The sequence below is a fragment of the Temnothorax longispinosus genome, chromosome 6 (genome assembly GCF_030848805.1).
Source record: "Temnothorax longispinosus isolate EJ_2023e chromosome 6, Tlon_JGU_v1, whole genome shotgun sequence".
NCBI lineage: Eukaryota > Metazoa > Arthropoda > Insecta > Hymenoptera > Formicidae > Temnothorax > Temnothorax longispinosus.
In genome coordinates, this window is record NC_092363.1 from 17,955,370 (window position 1) to 17,976,668 (window position 21,299).

General features: G+C 34.2%; 1 protein-coding gene and 1 long non-coding RNA gene across 6 annotated transcripts in view; one reads left to right on the forward strand and one right to left on the reverse strand.

The window, feature by feature from the left end:
* The window catches only part of LOC139814357 (uncharacterized), a 70,129-nt gene that overhangs the window by 46,250 nt on the left and 2,580 nt on the right, over positions 1-21,299 (reverse strand). The window contains exons 3-4 of the long non-coding RNA XR_011732431.1: positions 18,097-18,190; positions 17,862-17,907 (exon numbers count right to left, since the gene is read on the reverse strand). This is a non-coding gene — a long non-coding RNA (uncharacterized lncRNA). The remainder of the gene's footprint in view (positions 1-17,861; positions 17,908-18,096; positions 18,191-21,299) is intronic.
* LOC139814338 (orexin receptor type 2) overlaps positions 1-21,299 on the forward strand; it is a 40,400-nt gene that overhangs the window by 14,399 nt on the left and 4,702 nt on the right. For 3 of the 5 annotated variants that reach the window (XM_071780545.1, XM_071780544.1, XM_071780546.1), the window contains exons 3-6: positions 10,694-10,841; positions 11,405-11,623; positions 12,820-12,979; positions 14,278-14,390. In XM_071780545.1, coding sequence (XP_071636646.1) covers positions 10,694-10,841; positions 11,405-11,623; positions 12,820-12,979; positions 14,278-14,390 — 640 coding nt within the window. Of the gene's footprint in view, positions 1-10,693; positions 10,842-11,404; positions 11,624-12,819; positions 12,980-14,277; positions 14,391-20,508; positions 20,874-21,299 lie in introns of all 5 variants that reach the window. The other 2 variants (XR_011732425.1, XR_011732426.1) reach the window with 2 other exon arrangements.

Genomic DNA, 21,299 nt, shown 5'->3' on the forward strand with positions numbered 1-21,299 from the left:
TTAAGCTTACAAGCTAATTTACAATCAGTTATGAAAATGGACAAGTATATGTGTTTGAAACAGAACAGACAAATATCGGACAAATATAATACATGTATTTCACCAGCCGAGCTTTACATACGGCTATCAATTTTTATTTGTTGTAAGAAATCTCCATATTCCATTTTCAAGATCAATATTGTGACTATTCTGTCTTTGAAATCCAACACGTTCACACAACGAAGTTGTTCGATCATCGTAAAAAGCTGATTCCCATGTAGAAACATTTTTAGATTTTGTTTACTTTTAAATTCGCTTTTGTAAATACATTGTATACTTTGTAAATACATGAAAATAGTACCACACATTGTTGAAGTATATTAAAAATATATAAATTTATATAAAATATTATTTCATAAAATTTCTCGTATTTTTGTATAAATTTTCAATTCGTTATAACTATAAAATGTACATAGACACGCGCTCACTCGCACCCGCGGAAATAACGACACGTTTATAAGAAAAGTAACGAATCTCTTTATTAAAGGGAACACCACAGAACACGTCCGAACAGTTTGAAAGCCGAGGTTCCAAGTTCCAATCTCTAAGGCTTCGTTGTTAAACAGCGGCCCGTTGTCAAGGGAACGCTTCGCGACTTCTGCGGAATGACCGCAGTCAGACCGCGCTCGCTTCAGCTCGGAGTTAAGGGCCATCTCAGCGCGGGCGTAACAATATTATTTAATAATACCAGACACACAAAAAGTTATAATACAATTATATCATTCTCATAGGAATTTTAACTTTAATAAATTCCGGTTGAGTGATATTATATAACCTTAATATCTTTCACTGTAATGATTCTTTAGAAACATCACGAATAAAATTTCTCTTTGTAGGCGTTATTATACTAAAAATGGCCATTAAATTACGGCCCGTTTAAAATATTTATGAAGAATAATGAAAATATTTATGAAAATTTATATAAAATTATTATTTTCAGAATACTTGAACATTCATATGTGTATAAATATTAAAAGACAATGTAATTACGAATATCGATCGTCGAAACAGTGCTGCACGTGTGGCAAAATCGACATTATACATTCCCTGTGATTTCCTGTACAGAATGCGTAATAATCTGTCCAAACATTATTCTCACGTAGGATTTATCAAACGAGACATTACAGGCGCGCGCTACACGCGCGCTATTTAACTTTAATATTTCATTGTTACTATTACACTATTAACCACACAACTGTCAAAATATGCCATGACAGCCGTTTATGAAGTAAGCGCAACAAAAGAACCAATCCACATCGCGAAAAAGCCACAACAATATTTCGATAGATTCGAGTATCAATGACATGCCCTTTTCAGAAGTTTTTTAGAGAGGGAATCATAAATAAAAATTCTCTTTGCAGGCGTTATACTAAAAATGGCCATTAAATTACGGCCCGTTTAAAATATTTATGAAGAATAATGTAAATATTTATGAAAATTTATATAAAATTATTATTTTCAGAACACTTTAACATTTATGTGTATAAATATTAAAAGACAATGTAATTACAAATATCGATACAGTGCTGCACGTATGGAAAAATCGATATTATACATTCCCTGTACAGAATGCGTAATAATCTGTCCAAACATTATTCCCACGTAGGATTTATCAAACTAGACATTACAGGCGCGCGCTCTACACGCGCGCGTTATTTAACTTTAATATTTCATTCCCAGTAAGCAAGAAACATCAAGAAACATTTCAACTACATTGCAGCAACGTCGTAACGTTAATGCAGTATACACTGAGAAACCCATTTCGTTGAATCAACTAAATCCTTGTTTGGATATGAGCAAACAAATTATTTAGTTAATATAACAAAATTTGGTTCACGTAACAAAAATTTAATTATGTTAAAAAAATTTTGTCATGTTAACCAAATTTTTTGTTATGTAAACCAAATTTTTGTTATATTAACTAAAGAATTTGTTTGCCCATATCCAAGCAAGGATTTAGTTGATCTAACGAAATGGGTTCTCAGTGTAGTTGAAATGTTTCTTGATGTTTCTTGCTTACTGGGCTGTTACTATTACACTATTAACCACACAACTGTCAAAATATCCTATAACAGCCGCTCATGAAAAGCGACAACAATATTTCGATAGATTCGAGTATCGTCAGTATCGATGACATGCCCTTTTTAGAAGACCTTTTAGATACGACTAGACACCACAGACGCGCGCTTCGTCCGCGCTATTTAGCTTTAACATTATCCTATTACTATTACACTATTAACTCCCTGATACACAAAACTGTCAAAATATACGATGACAGCTGATAATGAAGTAAGCGCAGCGAGAGAACCAACCGACATCGCGGAAAAGCGACAATAATAAACTTCGATAGATTCGAGTATCGACTTTACATCTCTTTTTTAGATAAGCCTTTTTTAGAGAGGGATGGACTAGTGCCCTTTTTAAAAAAGGATATTTTCATATGGCGATATCGAGTAATTGGACGCGGAAATATAGTGTGAAATCAGCCACTATTTTTACAATACTTTAATATTTATATGTATAAATATTAAAGTGTTGTAAAAAATGATGGCTGATCTCATATTATATTTCCGCGTCCAATTACTCAATGTCGCCATATAAAAATATTTGATCAATCCTACGTGAGAATAATGTTTAGACAGTTTAATACGTATTCTATACAGGAAATCACACGGAACGTATAACGATATTGTCGATTTTGCCATAACTGCGTGCAGCACTGCTTCGGCGATCGATATGCGTAATTACATTGTCTTACAACACGTTGTCGCTCATCATTCATTGGCCATCTCATTAGACTCTATTCATTACCTTCGTGTCATCGCGGATCCTACAGCTTTAAAGCAGCCGTTTACGCGTATAGATGAGTTTACGGTACGAAAACTTGCCAAATAGGATGATCACGTTAACACACGATGGGGACACACGAATGGATAAGAAAAACGCAAAATGCATTGAGTTTTTTGTAAGGATTGTGTGGCATTATAATAATCATAAATATTATATGACAACTGGTCCTCTATTTTTCTCGTTACCCATGGAAGATTACATTATATTTTACTGTCGAACTATTGGAAGTTACTTCCGTTATTTCACATTGCGTGATTTTCATAACGAGAACATAAAAAGATGCGCGAGATGTAAATTCAAACTTCTTGCAGCGTTCATCTTTTTTCTTTCTCTCTTCACGTTGAAGAGAAAAAGAGGAAAGCTGAACGCGATGCCAGAAGTTTTAATTAAAAAGAATAAACCTTTTATAATCTCAAAAAGAGACGGTCACAAAGAGAAGAATTCTTGCTACAATTTGCAAACAATCTGTTTCTCAAGCGATGTCAAGTATTATTCTTTCGTTGTGCCATTTATATTTCAAATGACACGAAAGAAATTTTTATTCCAATCACGACTACCGTTACACGCCGGTCGCGTAAGTAACTTTTCCACGTGTGACGTTGACAAAACGTACGTTTATTTGTGAACGTAATCTTATTGGGGGAAAATGTGACTTGTCGGACTTTTCGCGAGTGATATTAAATTTTGCTCCATGCGCGACAGTTTATGAACTTAATTAGTAACTGTCAATTTTAAAGCAGCAAACGTATATATGTTTAGAAATGTAATAACAAAATAAAATTTAAAAAATATTATATGATAAGTTTCACGTGCATGCGAGATAATGTTGACACGGCGGAATACAAAGTGTAATGCAAACGCATGACTTAGAACGCAGCGAACTCATTTTACATTCGGCAGGAGATATTTTATACCAAGATATCGCATTAAGACCGTACAGTGAATAAGCCGCTTAACAAAATCTATTTTCATTACGTGAAATGACATATAGGATTGCAATTATAAAGGATCCATTCACACGTGACATACGGAAGCTCGTGTTTCACTGTGCGGAGCTCTTCAGCTTTAATTTTACCGAATAAATCATGAGAAATTGGAAGAAATTGGAAACAAATTTCACCGAGCGTAAAAATTCTCGTTATACTATTGTATCATTGTAACAGAAACGTAAAATACCGGAAGTTGCGGTGTTTTTCACCGTACGTGCAACTGGATTGATTGCTTTCGTTGCAATAAAGAATCGGAGTATTGCAGACGATAGGCGCGTATATCGTTTCAACGAGAATCCCAATTCGACAGGTATTATTCTTTATTTCTCGATACAAGCTAACTGTAAAAAATCTAAATTTTCTAAACAATTTCACGAATTAACTTTTTATTTAATCGTTAATAAACCATTACCTTTTGAAACAGAGATCTTTACATTTCTAAGAACGGACAATTTTATATTTTTATATTGAGAAAAGACGAAAACTTACAGGTTGTGACCGTATTCCTCCAATAATATTATCTGCTCAAGAAATATCGTTGTTAATCTACGATGAAAGGATAAAAAGGATTACAAGAAATCGTACGAAGCAGCAGATTTACTCGAGCAAGAAGATATTGAGCTAGGAAGAAATCTTGAGATATTATATATCATTATGTTACCCAAAAGCTTACGGAACTGCGGCGATTTCATCCGTGTGAATGATTTGATTAATCGTCCGAATGAAGAATAGAGCTTTTCGCCGACGAATGCAATACACGTATACATGTTACATTGAACATCTGGAGTATAACTGCACAATGACAGGCCATTGTGCGATGTGATTCACGAATGCGCGGTAGAAATGTTAAAAATGATTCCTTATTAAAACCGTGGCATAAATATGTAGAAACATATTTGTGAAAGAATGTCAGGGTTCGTGATTTGTCTCCGTTTACGGGTCACGTATAAAAAGAGTAAGAAAGTTTATCTTTCTCTTTGGAGCAAGCTCTAGTATTTAAAACGGAGAGAGCTATAAAGTGAGCGGTGATCCGAACGGTGATGTTTCTGTGAGTAAATCACCAAAGGACGACGGCGAGGACATTCCTCAGATAGAGGATGTCAGAACGGAACCGGGTGCAGGGAAAGTAGAATCCAAATCGAGCAAAACGAAAAAGAAGACGAAGTCAAAGAGGAAGAGGCACAATGCGAAGAAAAAGGATTCCAAACAGAAGAGGGTACAGAGGGATGGTACAGAGGAGGCCAAGACTAAGGAAGACATACCAGAGATAGAGTACAGGAGATTCCAAGCATAAATGACTTGGAGTCTATATGCACCGCCAATTTGTTAGAGTCTTTGAGGTATTTAAGCTGATGGAGCCAGAACCGAGTCATTGATAATTTTTGAATTATCAGCGATCCAAAATAAAAATCTTTTCGCAAGCTCCAGAAATAAAGAAAATGGTTTTATCATTCATGTTTAATTGATTATACTAGACATCACAGACGCGCTATTTAGCTTTAATATTATACTATTACTATTACACTATTTCACTATTCCTTTGATACACAAAACTGTCGAAATATGTGATGACAAATGCTCACGAAGTAAACGCAATGAGAGAATCAATCGCGAAAAAGCGTCAACAACAAAACCTTTTTAAGACATGGCTTTTTAATGAATGGCTAGTATATGTATTTGCGTGAAATGCCTATTTTATAAAGTAAAATATAGATACACATTTTTATTTCACGCATAATTATATAAAGACATTTAATGTCAAAAATTAACAAGTTGAAATAAACAAGTTGTGAAGTTTTTCTAATAAAATTTTCTAATTCGACCACCTTCTATAATTTCTGACTTAAAATGTCTTTAATTCAATGATAATGACGTATGTACATTGCACGTACATATAATTAATCTATTAACTGTAGTCAATGACGCAACATGCGTTTTGCAACTTGCAAGCAAAGCAAGGACAGCATTGTGGTGCCTAAGATCTATGAATTTCACCACATCAAAGGATCTATTCAAGGCGATGTAATTATTGCTAAAGGGCAGAGAGTTGCTAAAGGACGGACGAAGATCTAAAACCGATTTTAATGACCTGCAAACGGTGAACGGTACAAAAACAATTGTTATGATTTAATACCTTCGATGCACTAATTAAGATCAACGATCGTATTAGAGAATATAGACATTTCTTTCCACATATTATACGCGGAAATGTCAGAAGAGTACACAAGGATAATTGGAATCACTATACCAGGTAAAAGTATTACTCTCATCCTTTTTCAAATTATATATGATTTCTTCGAGGATTTCTTTCTTGGGCATTTCTCCGTGATATTAAAAGAGATAATGCTTATTTTATATATTATACATTTTTATATTTTGTATATCTTTTAATAAAATAATAAAATATTATACGATGCAAATCTTGTGTGATTTAAAAATCGAGAATTTCTATAACGCAATCTCCATTTACCTTGCTATTTACTTGAATAAATCTATTGTTCTTCCAAATTTCTGTAATTTGTTTAAATTGCAAACTGTGAGTGACTTAGATTTTAATGATGAGAATAACTTTTGCATCGTGTATTGACATCATATTGCCTAATTTGAAGCGGATGAGTTCGAACAAGAGCAGGAAATTGCCGCGCACGAAGTTCGTTCGTGCTCGCTTATAGCTTAGAGGGTTATATTAATCAAATTTCGCAGTTCGAACTCACTTCAAACTTGTACCGCACTTCCACGTTGCGATAATGAGATCGCGAAAACAAGTCGACCGGAGGCGTTATTGCGTGCGACGCCTATTTTATTGCTTATCGAAAATTCTTCCCGATATTATATATTGTAAAAAAGTTTATCCCAAAATATGTCTAAAAATTAATAATGAGTAGCGAAACACGGATTATAAAAGAATCGGATCCAATCGAGTTAAAAAAAAAAAAATCCCGATGGTCCTGAAGTAGACGTTTATATTCCGACATAACTTTGAGACAATAAAATGCTTTACTCATTGAACACTTGAGATACGATAAGATAGTAATTCTTCCTGTGAATATTATTCACAGGAATATAAATGTACTACTTCATACTTCAGGATCGCCGGATGTTCTTGCGGTTCGATCGAACTCGACGTTTCTGAAATATTCTTCACGAGCAATTGCCCCGTAATAATTCGCAAACTTGCTTTCGCGAGTTTTAGTAAACACCCACCCGTGAAACCCAAGTCCCGCTAACGTGGATCGATGGCTATCGGGTGTGATCGACATGCTCTCATTTCACAGACGTATAATTTCGCCACAGCATCGTATATCCATCGATCTGTATGCGATGTACGTGGGCGTTCATTCTTCTTTCGCGACATTTAAATTGTAGTTAAATCGAAGCTCGTGCCATCCACTGAGAAACCCATTTCGTTGAATCAACTAAATCCTTGTTTGGATATGGGCAAACAAATTAAATTCTTTAGTTAATATAACAAAAATTTGGTTCACATAACAAAAAGTGCAAATTTTTGTTATATTAACTAAAGAATTTAATTTGTTTGCCCATATCCAAACAAGGATTTAGTTGATTCAACGAAATAGGTTCTCAGTGCACGAACGACGGCGACGGTAAAAAAAACTGGTAAATCGCCGACAAGAGCTCGGTTTCGCTCGCGAAAGAAAAGAGAGAAAGAAAATATACAGAGGGAAAAATAAAGGAGAAAAAAAGGAAAGAGGAAGAGCGAAAAATACGACACCGGTTAACGTATAAACTCGCGGCGTATATACCGCATGGCGTGTATATCAATGTGTTATATCAAGAACGCGGACGGGCCCGCTTCTCGAGCGCGTCCGGATATACCCCGGGTGATATTTTACACGCAATATGTCTATCTCGTGACGCGATCGACCGCGATAAATTTTTCACGGAGACGCTTTTCGACGTTTCCGGCGCTATCGGCAGCCTCGTTTTCGCGGGGCAATGAGAAAATTACAATAGTACGTTGTAATTCGCTAATGCACGGCGCAGCGCGTAACGCGCGCGAGCTACTGCAATTGCAATTTCGAGTGTGTTCCAAATAATCTCTTGACGTAAGCAGAGGCCATATCCCATTTCTCTATCCGGGAAATCCCGATGTACATACGTAATACGTAATAAAGCGCAAAAAAAATAATTTTATCAGGCTAATTGAAGTTTGATAATACTGTTTTAAAAACAAAAAAATTATTAAATGTATTTTATCACTATTTTATTTTACATATAAATTGGCGAAAAGCTTTTCTTAACTTTCAATTGTTTATTCGTATGTTTATAACTCAAAAACTACCCTTTCACTGAAGAAAAATTAGTTTAATTTTACCAGGAAACAAAAATCTCTGAAATTCGGCAATTTATTTTGAAATCATCGCATTATCGGTTCCATCACTGTCAAGCATTTTCTCAAAATTTCTCCTCTTTACTTGAATAAGAGACATTTGTTTACTGCAACTTCTTCGCGCACACGCTGCGTCGTTTAATTAAATTTAATCACTCAATTTCAATTTTCTGAAAGTCCAAGTTTCTCGTTCAAGATTGAAGTGAGGGTAAAACTTTGAGATAAATGACTTTTTTTTATAGAATTAAGGGATTAATTTGGTGACACGACGTGGTCGCGTTTCTTCGTACCAAAATAATCCCTTAATTCTATAAAAAAATCGTTCATAAATTTCTCTCGAAGTTCTCTCTTCAATCGAGATCTCACACAAAGTGTCACGTGCGTTATAATATGCCACGTGTGCTATTGTCGCTATCGTACAAATTACGTGCGCCAGCGTGACGGATACAACACTTGTGAACGCGAACGGCAAGTGATAGCTGCGGTTTAATTAAAACGTGCTACATTGCGGTGTACACACAGTAGCGAAAACATTCACGAAATTGTTTCGTGTCAGATATGGGGAAAAGAAAAGATATACACCTCGTCTTTGTTACAACGTATATACACGCGACAGTAGATCAAAATATATTAGTAGCCCACCGCTTGTTTTTCATATTCACAAGTGCTTCGCTATTATCGATCGATCAAGGAAGAGAGAAGATGGTGTAAGTTTTTATGAAATATATTAGCATAACGAAATGCTTGATAGTACAATTTAAAGATTTAAAAAATTTATTTATATCTATATATTATATCTTGTATTTTATTTGTTCTTAAAATTTTCTTTATTGTAGCCATATGTTACCATTTTTTTATAACTTTTAATTTTTAAACTTTTGCCAAACAATTTTATATCTTTAAAATTAGCACCATCGGTAGTCTATTATGCAGTTTCTTCTTTCTCGTGATTGCATACTGCTGTTTTCATTTCAAGTATTTTTAGTTTTATAATGATACGCGTATTACATAAAAATACTAGATATAATAATATTTCTATATACAAATAAAAACGTTTTATTTTATTAACTCAATTTTCCCAATCATCTTTACCACGCGAATCAATCCGTATAATCGGATTAAATCTATCATAATCTGATAAATTATAGTATAATATTTGTTTCAATTTATTTTATATTATCGTTAAATAAATTCATACAAATACAGGAACATAGAGATATTTCTAAATCAAACAGAAAGATTTGAAAGAAATCGGAAAAACTGCACCGTAAACAGCGAAGCCAGGCAAATGGAACTAAACTAATCTCAAGAATGTACGATTCTCGATAATAAGAAGTATGTACTTTCGCACAAGAAGTATAGACTTAAATTCAATAGAAACGAGCGCGTTTATACGAATTCCTGATTTTATTGTGGTCGCTTTGAATTCGCTTCCCATACAGCACAGATTGTTGCAGTCGTTGCAGAAAGCTTACAGAAAGGTTTCAAATGATTTGGAACCTTTCTGGAAGCTTTCTGCAACAATCTGTGCTGTATGGGTTATTTCGCTGCATTTTTCATTACAGATATAACAATCGACGCGATAAAAATCGCGAAATTTTTATGTGAATTTGTTCAGTCACTTATAATATTTATATTATTGTCAATTATTTAATGCAGACATTCGGTATATTATGGCCTTTAATTTATTTCTGAGTATTTGTTTTGCGATTTTTACTTAAGATCTGTTTTTCAATTTTACGCGTGTCCGACTCATCTTTCCGAATACAAGTGTACCTTTTTCCCTTGCAGATTTCGCGCTCGAATAATATTCAATTGCGTTTCACAGTCACAAACTGATGCAAAGCAACTGCAAATTTGGAGTTCTCAGTCTCTTTGGTAAATCAATTGACAATCAAATAGTTTCTCGTCGCCGGATAGAAAGACAAGAACGAGACAGAAACGAGCAGAAATGAGAAAATTAGATGCGCGTTGCTATTTGCGAAGCGGCTAATAAATCTCATTTACCCTTTCCTATTCTCTCCCTATTATTTCCTCTGTCTATATTCGCTCGGATGTTAAGCGAAACTCAATGCTGTGCAGTAATCCTCAAATCCATTCATTTATCATATGATATAATGAATAAATGTTTTCATTTAAATGGCATCCCTGCAGTATAATATTAATATTAATGAAAATGAATGAATTATTTCGGACAGGTCTTAAACGCAGCGTGAATTTCGCGTGGCAGAGAATTTTGAAAGAGATAAAACATCAGTTCTCGATTTTAACTAACGAGCGAACAGCATTTTTGCTCGTATATCTCTTTTCATATGTCTCTTCTCGTATATCTCTCTTTAATTACGAACGGTATCCTCGTCGTCAGTAATATTCTGATTTGACCTTTAAAATATCAATTGCAACGACAACTTATTACAGAATTGACAGAGAGACAGATTGTCCTAATCCAAGATAATTATTTTAGACAGTGTCGGTGAGTATCAGCATTTTGACGCTGACTTTCATATCGATCGACCGGTGGTACGCTATATGCTTCCCATTGAGATTCAAGTCTACGACAACCCGAGCGAAAACCGCTATTATAGTGATCTGGGTGATATCGCTACTTTTTGGTAAGCACACATTATCACACACAAATATTTTAATAAGCGACAAATTATTTTACTTTTTTAAATAAATATAGTCAATAGAAAGTTAATATCTTATCGCTATATATCAACTGACGCATTTTTCTAGTATGCCTATCCAAGAATCGATGGAACGTAAACGATGCTTTGTTTATTCGTTCATAACTCGCCAAACAATTCGCTTTCCACTTTTAACGTGAAACTTGTTATGATGACTCGGGTGTGTTCTAGCTCGGAAAAAAATAATTTCTGACTTTCACGGAATATGTGTTTACTTCGCATCAATTCTGGAACGCAGTATACTAAAAATACTCCAACGATATATATTTCAACACTATATATTTCATTCCGTAGAATTCTAACGTTGCTCTCTCTAAATATTTATTTATGAAGCGTCATAAATTTTATTTTTAAGATTTTGTTGCACGCGATATAAAATCGATGTATTTGCTCGCATTAATTTTTTCTTACGACGGTTGCCGAAAGGAAATTCGCTTGCAAGTGAGGCAAAAGTACAATTTTATTAATATTCTATCCCTTTTGACCAGACATTCCAGAATTACTGGTGTTACACACGGTGCCGTCACACAGTAGAGTGCAGACTGTATTATTCACGCAGTGTGTTTGGTCGTGGAGCCGAGAAAGTCAAACTACCTTCACAGTTGTCAAATTGATCTTTCTGTACACGATGCCGTTGCTTTTTATGAGCGTGGCGTACTGGCAGATTGTGCGCGTTCTTTGGAGAAGCGATATTCCAGGACATAATTGTAAGGAAGATTTTATTTTAATAATTATACCCGTTACTCATAATATAATTAACCAATTTTAAATAATATAATACATTTTTTCATATTTATTAAAAATTATTCCTTTTGATTCCGTTTCTTTAGAACTCTTACCGAATAATAGCGATCTATATTGTACCCATTAAAGTAATTTTTTAACTCTTCGATACTAATAGGAAACATATATCTCAAGAAACGCTTGAAAAGTTCTCCTAAGAACATAAATCTTATTGCGAAAAGAAAAAGTAAAGAATAAAAATTTATCTTTTCCATCGATATTGGAACGTATAGAGTTAAATCATTTGATATTAGAACATAAAATGTCTGATAACGTTTTTATAACAGTTCGAAAAAAATTTATGGAAAGATATTTGTTTCGAATAGACAGTAAAGAACATATGCGAGCGCTCTCCGAATGCGTAAAAATTTATAGGACGTTTCATCGAAAATTATGAGGGAAAACCTTTCTTTTTGCTTTTCGCAGGGATCCGACAATGATGTGTTACCTACTACATCAACAATGTATATAATTCGCTAAAAAAATCTACAGAGTTTCACGCGCGATAAATGACACGTGTACGTCGATATAAATTTCCCATACAAGTCCAATATTCTCGCCATTTCATCTCCCATGACAAAACTCCGATCCTGTATCCAATTAAAATTGGAAACGTTATAACCAGATTATAACATAAGCCGCTTATTTTGCAAGGCGATGTAAATCGCGTTTCGAAATAAAATGTCTCAATTATCTGATCTAAACGAGTGGAATGGCTCGTCAATATTGTGCTGTATTTCAAAACGACTGAACTGCAGGGGAAGAAAACAAAACGAAACAAAACGAAAATAGTAAATATAATTATAGCAATAAAAGTTCAACAATTTATATGAATTAAAAACATTCATATTACGCGTGAAGATTAATAAAATAGATTGACTTGAACGTTATATTAGTTTTTTTTATTTTGCTTTTTTATTTCAAGCAAAAGAGTTTCCAATAAATTTTTATCATCGACTTATTTACACTTTATTCGTTTTAAAATACACGAAACATTACTCTTTCAAAACAAAAGATATTTTGTTTCGATTTGCACGAAATAAATTAAAAATAAAATTTTGAAAATAAAGTTTGATATAAAATCATCAATTAACTAATCATTTTGTGCCAATTTTTACAGTGTCTACCAGAGTCTGTCGTTCAACTGAGATTCCACTGTCCGGGGGTGGAAATCCGGAGGGTCAATTGAGATCTCGGCGGAAAGCGGCGAAGATGTTAGTTGCCGTAGTCATCACATTCGCGATATGTTTCTTTCCAGTGCATTTGCTCTCTATTCTAAGGTATGTTACGCGACATTAATGTGCGTTTCTTCTATCTCATTCTAGTATAGTATATTATCGTAACAGTGCAGTGTACGTTTAACACGTGCACATTGATTTTTGTTGTTTTCTTGCATGAAAATATTTCAAGCGCGGTGTAGTGAAATATTCAATTTCAATATTGTGATGTTATTTGATGGCGACCATCCCCGATATCGATGTCAAACGACAAAGGAAAAGAAACATTATTACTGTGTCAGAGTTATGTTTACATATGACACGACAAACGTATGTTCCGTATGTGTAATATGTTACGTTCTATCAATTTTATTAAATCTGTGCAAAAAGCTATCAAACATTATTAGAACAAATAATTACGAAATTAAATATAAAGCTAAAAAAAATCAAAAAATAGCACCCTTTGTTAACTTTTGAATGCATTTTTTATCCCATAAAATTTTACTTAAATCAATTTCATAAAAATGGTTATTACACAAAATAGTTATTACACAAATACGGACATAAAATACATGTATAATGGTCGGGAATTTATAATATTTCCAATTTTCCGGAACACCAGGTGTTCCACCAGCACTTTTTTCCAATAAACTATAAATTAGTTTCGTGCCATACTCGTAATGATATTTCTTGTTCTTTTATCGCAATTAATCTGTATAAGCGTTCTCATTTTTTATTCATAAATTCTGTCGTACTCTAAAACCGATTTTATGGCGAGAATATAATTTTTGCTTCAAATTTCAATATCAGGTTTCAATATAATATCAATCTATTTCAATTAAAATAAATCTATTCAATCAAGTCAACACATATTCAATTAAAATAAATATATTTCATATTAAATGTAAAATAAGTTTTATTTTCAAAAACTTAACCTTCTATTCTCAATCATTCATAACTTAAATCTAAGGCCATTGAATTTTTTTTTGTTAACAAGTGACTTTAAATTAATCAAAGTCCACGAGTAAAAAATTTCTTGCTCTAACAAAATATCTAAATCTAAATCATCCTTTATAAAAAAAGAGTAAAATAACGTTAGATAGATGAGTTAAAACGAATGCTATTTTATCTTGAGAACTAGGAAAAATCGATAGTAAAATTCGACAGTTGAACACTTTATACAAGTTGCTATGTGCTAAATGTATGAAAACAATATTAGTACTACCATAGTCGTTTCATATGTAAAATTATTATTGACGTAATAATAAAGCAATCTTTGCTTTGACAGACGTTCGACGACAATACCAAAAATTTATATATTACCATAATCGCCTGTAATCATTGTGAATTGATTGTTTTAGATGCACCATGGAATTACCGTCGAATCAATGGACGATCGCCATTAGCCTGATCGCCCATTGGCTTTGTTATTTCAACAGCGCGGTGAATCCTGTCATCTATAATTTTATGAGTGGTAAGGATTCGTGGAGAGATACTGACACGACGCTTTTAACGCCTAATGCTCGTTTTCACCAACGTCGTTTAACTTTAACCTTAGTTTAACTCACTCTTCGTCTCTTTTTAACGGGGACTGTTAAAAAAAGACAAAAAATGAGTTAAACTAAGTTTAAAGTTAAACGACGTTGGTGAAAACAGACATAATAATGCCTAACGTTACGTTTCTCGAATGCCGTCATGTTGAAAAAAAATTTTCTATCCGGCCGGATTTATTCCGGAATGTCCCGCGTATACAGATATGCCGGTAATATTTTCCGGATACAGAGGCATATATAAAATTACCGGAATGTACGTAGTGACTTCTATTAAAATGCATGACGTGTCCGAGATACGCAATGCTCGCCTACCGCTGTTTCGGCTGCTGCTTATTTACCGCCGCGTAACTAGTCTGTTCCTCATGCTGAATTAACCTCCCGCGACAACGGCTGCCAAAAAAATCTCATTTCACTTTTTCCCGCTTCCGTATAAAAAAAGGCGAGTCTCCGTCGGGCTTTAAATAAACTCGTGCAAATAACAACGAACGCAACGTTGAAAACAAGTCGTTTATAAACGCTTTATTGTAAGTATATATGTATAAATTTGAGAGAATTGAATTCTTAATTAAGATCGAAAGATTTTTATCATCTTTTACTGACAATGAGAGAAAGAAGCACGGAAGAACGGGCGCGAAAAAAATACAAATATTTCTGTAAATTCCCTCAACATTTTTTTTTAATAACAGAAAAAGTTGTGTAATTCTCTTTCTGCAATTGTAAAGCTTGAAACCTTCTAATTTCGAAGATTAGCGATTTAATTTTATTTACATTATAAGCTTTTGTCCTTTCGGCTAGATTCTATACGATGATTATAGTAACCCTTTATCTAAACCGTACAGGTCCATTAAATCTGTATGCGTTTCCGTGAGAATACGTGTACCAAACTAATTAAATACCTTTTACCATCGTGATATTTTGTATGCTCAAAGTATCATGTAGTCATCGCATCATATTTCAATAGTGTATTCTGGAGCTTAATTAAAATAGATGATCCTAATACGAACTGTAAACCCGTTAAAATCCATAATTACGCAACACGCGCATCATCCTATCATGTGTTATTGATATCCATTTTCATACTATGCATCAATTTTCTGCTCAGTTGATTGTCAACGATATCTGAAGGCGATATTGTTATGACATGATCACTACCTATGTTAATAATCGAAAACGACTATTTTAATTTCATTTCCGTAATATTCTTTTCGCTCATAAATCGGGCTAAATTCACGGGCGATTTTACGTGTAAATAAATTACCAAATCAACAATCACTTATAATTAATTCATTACTCAAAGACAATCAAGTATTTTTATTATACAAAGTACAGAAACAGTATTAAATTAAATGTAAAATGGTATTTTACTAAATTGTGCTTGAAAATCGATCATTTTTGTCACGTCTCTGCCACTTTTCATTTTTTACATATAATACAGTACATCGATATGTTCGTCTCTTTTTTATGTATATTTTTACATAGATAATAAATATAACGTTTTTTATTAACTGTCTTAAAATATTAAATATTGTATGATTGATACTCTCGCGAAATGGAATTTATAAAATAAATATTAAATTTGAAATGTAATCTGCTAAATACATATATTATACGTATATAAACGTGATTTTTTTAAATTAAAATAAATTTTATTTTCTACTGAACTCAGAATTTTTATATCACGTAAATTCCAATATTTCTGACTCTAAAAACGAAACTAACGCTAAGTATTATTTGCATTATTTGCAACGAGCATTAATTTACGGCCGATTGATGTGACATTAGGTATTTTACATAAGAAATGAAAGCGTTACAAAATAATAACGTGATAAAAGTATTGAATTGCAAACAGCCAGGCTCACATAAAATGGAAGATACTTCAGTTACTAGCCTATAACTGTCCAAAACTTCGCGATTGATTAAATTCAGTAAGAGATAACACAAAATGCAAAACGACAGCAATACTTTTCGCACAATCAGTTTTACTGTCAATACGAAGTTTTCATATTTTTGATATACGTTTTTGTGAACTTTCACATTTTAACGCAAACATTTCGTTATTATATTGTCAATACGATATCGAATTTAATTCTGACACGATTGAAAATTATTTCAGTACAAGTACTTTAATATAACATTACATAACTTACTCTTGCTACGGTCAACGTGACGCTACAAATGCTTCGAAGCATTCCTCTTCTCTTTTCTTTCAATGAAGAAAGAAAGAGAAGAATAACGCTCCAAAGCATTTGTAGCGTCACGTTGACCGTAGCCTCTATGAGCCAATTTTCTTAGAATATTATTTTGTTTCGAAGTATATTTATTGGATATTATATCTTGTATTATTTTATTTTGTTTCAAGTATATTAGATATTAATAAATATGGATGGACAGATTAGAAAAGATTAAAATAAAATTAACGCATATAAAAATAAATGCGTTTTTAATTATCGTTAGCGCATGTTTTTCTTTCATAAAAATTGTGCGTTGCGTGAAATATTCATCTTTTTATTCACGCTCGTGATATATTCACATTGAAAAGATTTTTATTTTCTCTCGCGCCTCTTTTTATAATATTTAATTCTAAAATGAGATATAAAGAGACAAAATGCAAATTTTACATATTATTAAAAAATATTTGATAAAAAGAAAGAAAAAACAAAAAGCAATTATCTAAATGTTAATGATATTTTCCTACCGCATTTTATAAAATTTATCTTTATTTCACACATAATAAATATGTAAATATCCTCTTCTACCGTCATTTACAAAATGTAGACACTATAAAGATAATTAAAATAATAAAATTATAGTTGCGATAAAATAGCTCTATATTCTAAAAATTTCAGTGTTTTTCTTATTACGATTTTCTCTTATCTCTTTCTCTTTTTTATTTTTCATTATTTATCTAAGCAATAATTTCAAAAATTTAATTAATCAGAAAATATTTAACATTAAAATAGCCCAATAACATTATTAATATCACATCTTTATAGTTCTTAATTGTTTCTTGAAAATCTTGTAAATAAAATATTTGATATGTCTTTGTCAAATTGAAGACGATTCTTTTATCGCAAAAATCTCCGTCACTCAAATCGCTAATACATCGACGATCAATAAATTATACATATTCCACAATTAACTATTAATTTTAATTTGTCTCGGCCCATCCATTTTAAGGCAATGGAGAGATGTCATATTTATACAAAAATTATATAACAATATAACAATTATTATCTCTCTCAATCTTTCTTTTAACATTTTTGATTATTTCAAATTTAACCTTTTCAATTTAACTATGAGAAAATTAAATGTCAGTTCGAACTGTTTATGTACTTTAACGAATAACACCGATCCATTATCTCAAATTAATATAAAAATTATCTGCCACTCACCGATGCGATGATGTGAAGCGGCGGAGTTGCAGCACAATTACGTTAACTGTAAAATACAAATATATTCGTATTACACAACAATGGTACAAAATTAATATTTAAAAATAATTAATGCACGCGTTGAACTCTTTTCTCTTTTTCAAATAGAGATAACAGAACAATTATACAAATTACGAATGGTAATTAATTTCGCGCAAATAACGATAAGTGACATTATTTATTATACATTACTCACCCCATGGTTGCTCCGCCGTTGCTCGATGCCTCTCCTAGGCCTCCTCCTCCTCCTCCTCCTCTCAAGTTGTCGAAGTCCGTTACACTCACACAACCTGCAGTCACGAGAACATGCGGTTAATTGCAGCCGATCATAGTCCCGAATCTCGGTGTGACGCGCGCTTATATCGTGACGAAAAATCGCAACGCAAAAATCGTGATGCGATCGCGCAAAGCCGCGGGCGGAGAGTCAACGACGAATCTCGTACCGCAGAGGGAATTCGCGAAAATTAATCCGCAGTCAATTTTCGCAGTGCCGCGATAACCTGTTGCTTTTAGCTATTTCCACGTATAACAATTAATGTCGAATATTACGTGTACGCTCGCCCTTTGGGCAAATTATCATCTCGTATTAACGGAAATCCCCGCGCGCGAGTTAAAATAAAAAGCAAATATCTTCGATATGAATTATTCGAAAACGTAGCTTCGCGCGGTATGCCCGCCCGAATAATTTCCGCCGGATAAATCTCTATCTATACACGCTTCAACGAGCTATTAGTTGTGCCAGTTAATTAATTCGCGATCGCGAGGGGAGGCTGAGGATCAATAGTCGCACAGCACGATCGCGTTTTGCGCCTCGTGCTATACCTCCCGCGACAGTATTTCATGAACGAATGACCCGCGGAGCGGCCCGAGCCGCTGCCTACCTCGAGTCTCACCTTGCGAATGATAACGGCCGAGCGACCTCAGATAAACACCGCGCGCAGCGCAAAAAAAAACAATCGCTGTAGGCGTCGCGCGCCACTCTTATTGTCATCTACGAAATATCTTTCAGGGAATATTATACACGCCGAATATATTATGTCTCTTGCGTACTCAAGTCCCGATCAATTATTCGGTGAGCGGTCGACGTGTCGCGCGGCTCTCCATTGTTAGAATTATTTGAAGGATTCGCGTATTATTCCGCAATTATACCCCTCGATCCATACGTGTTTAAATTCAAAATGTGATGTATCCTGTTAATGTTAATCGTTATAAAGAAATAATCGTCATCTGCGAATATTACGAGATGATTACGATTGCCTTTCGTCGCCTTGATTTCTATGTCGAATAATTAAATCGCGTTTCAAACTGAATCAAGGATCACACGGATTGTTTTGCGTTCCGTTTTATCGATCCATTATTGTATACGTAATTATACTAATTATTTAATCGTTTCTTTTATTAAGAATTTAAATAGTTGATTAATTACGCCATTTGTACAAATTATTTAATCTGATATTTGTTTGAAGAATATCATATCTTTATCTTTATCAGAAAATATATTTACGTTTTATTTATCGTTGTTACTTCTCTTGGAAAGTTTTAAGAAGAGTGAGATTTTTAATAACTCGAGAAAATAAAAAGTATGAGACTTATTTTCTCGACTTATTAAAATTTTACTATTATCGAAATGCAAAACACAGAGATAAGTTTTATTCTTCAAATTTTGATTTATCTCGTTAGATTTGATAATTAATTCGACTTTTTAGTTTGGAGTAAAAGAGGAATCAAATAATTTTTACGTGTAACACAAGTTGAGGGGTAAAAGCCATATAGTGGTGTAAATATTGAAGAATTGCCGAGTGATCAATCTATACCAATAACACATGTGCGTTTCGTATTTATTTACATAAAAAATAAAAAATAAAATCAGTTGAGCAGTAAAAAACGGCTCAATGGTGCAAAATCAATGTCACCTAACAAATCGATATGTATTAAATATATAATTTTACGTGATATCTCGTTGCTCCTATTATTAGGGTAAAGAGAGGCTATATTTGGGTCAGTTGAAAAAAAAACGGATAAAAAATTTTCGAGACTGAGAGAGCTTTTCAATTTTCAGGAAAGAGAAGAGCTTTTTGACTTTAGCTTGGGCTTTTTGGCTTTATGGGGCTTTTAGTTTTGACAAATTTTATTCGATATTTTTAACTGGCTTAAACAGACCCTCCTTACCTTACTTGAAAAGTTATATCTTATATCTTAAAAATTATGGCAATTTTAATATTTTTCTATTAGAATTTTTTACTTGATTAATCTCCAGAATAAGCTATTGAACTATTGTACAAATGTTTGTGAAGCACGTGTGCGGTGTGACAAAATTATATTTATTAAAAATTTCGGGAGTACGTTAGAAGAATTCGGAGGATTAAAGGGAAAAAAAGAGAGAAGAAAATATTTCGTGCGAAAAAGACGGGCAAACGGATTTAGTGGACCCCAGGCGGCGCGGTTTTACGCATTTTACGAGAGGATTAAACGCGGAACTCGATTAAGCGAGACTGCGTCGCGTCGATTGTTCGCCGGCCGGCCGGCCGGAGTATATCCCGCTTAAAAATCACACATTCCGCTCCCCTGCTAGCCCCTAGAAAATCACTCGGTGCTCTATACTTTGCAGGTAAGTTCCGGCGGGAGTTCCGCCGTAATTGTCGGGAATGCCGCACGCCGAGCATGGACCGGGCGACGATACGTCGCGGTCGGCACGCGGTGCCGAGCAGCGAAGATTATACGAGGGGATGCCGCACGAGCATGCGAAATCGGCTGTTTTGACGGCGCGCGACGATACGCGGCGGGGTACCGTGGAAAGTGACGAAAATGCATCTCGACCACGCGGCGCGGGCGGCGCCTATGCCTGACGTGCGAGCGAGCGTCGTGGCCGCCGAGACGGCGTTTAACGGCGGGACGGACTCGGATATCGGCGGCGCTCGTGCTTAGACCGATCGCGCTTTAGGGGCGAGGCGACAAAGGGTGAGGCCACAAAGGGTGAGCCGTAAAGCACGTACGATACTGTATGACCACCACCCTCCCCTCCCCCCCCCCGACCCCCGATCCATTGCAGTGAACATGTGACACGGAGCCGCGCTATTGAAATCTTGAAATCTCGCTGCTAAAGCTTAACGAGACTGTCAAAAAGATAACAAGGAAACTTGAATCGCTCGAGAACGTCGGTGACATCGAAATAATGACGTTATTTCGGGTTTAGCTATATACTTATTCATTATTTATTGCATTATATTAAATGGAACAAGCACGAGACACTATATATTTCACAAAATCCTCTTTTCAGAAGGTAATAGAAAAGTAGATTTATTTCTTTGTACTGAGATTGCTTGTTATAAAGCTGCGTTCCGATATTTACTGGCCAGTACTAAAAATCTATAGTGTATGCGACGTAAACTATAGGTTTTC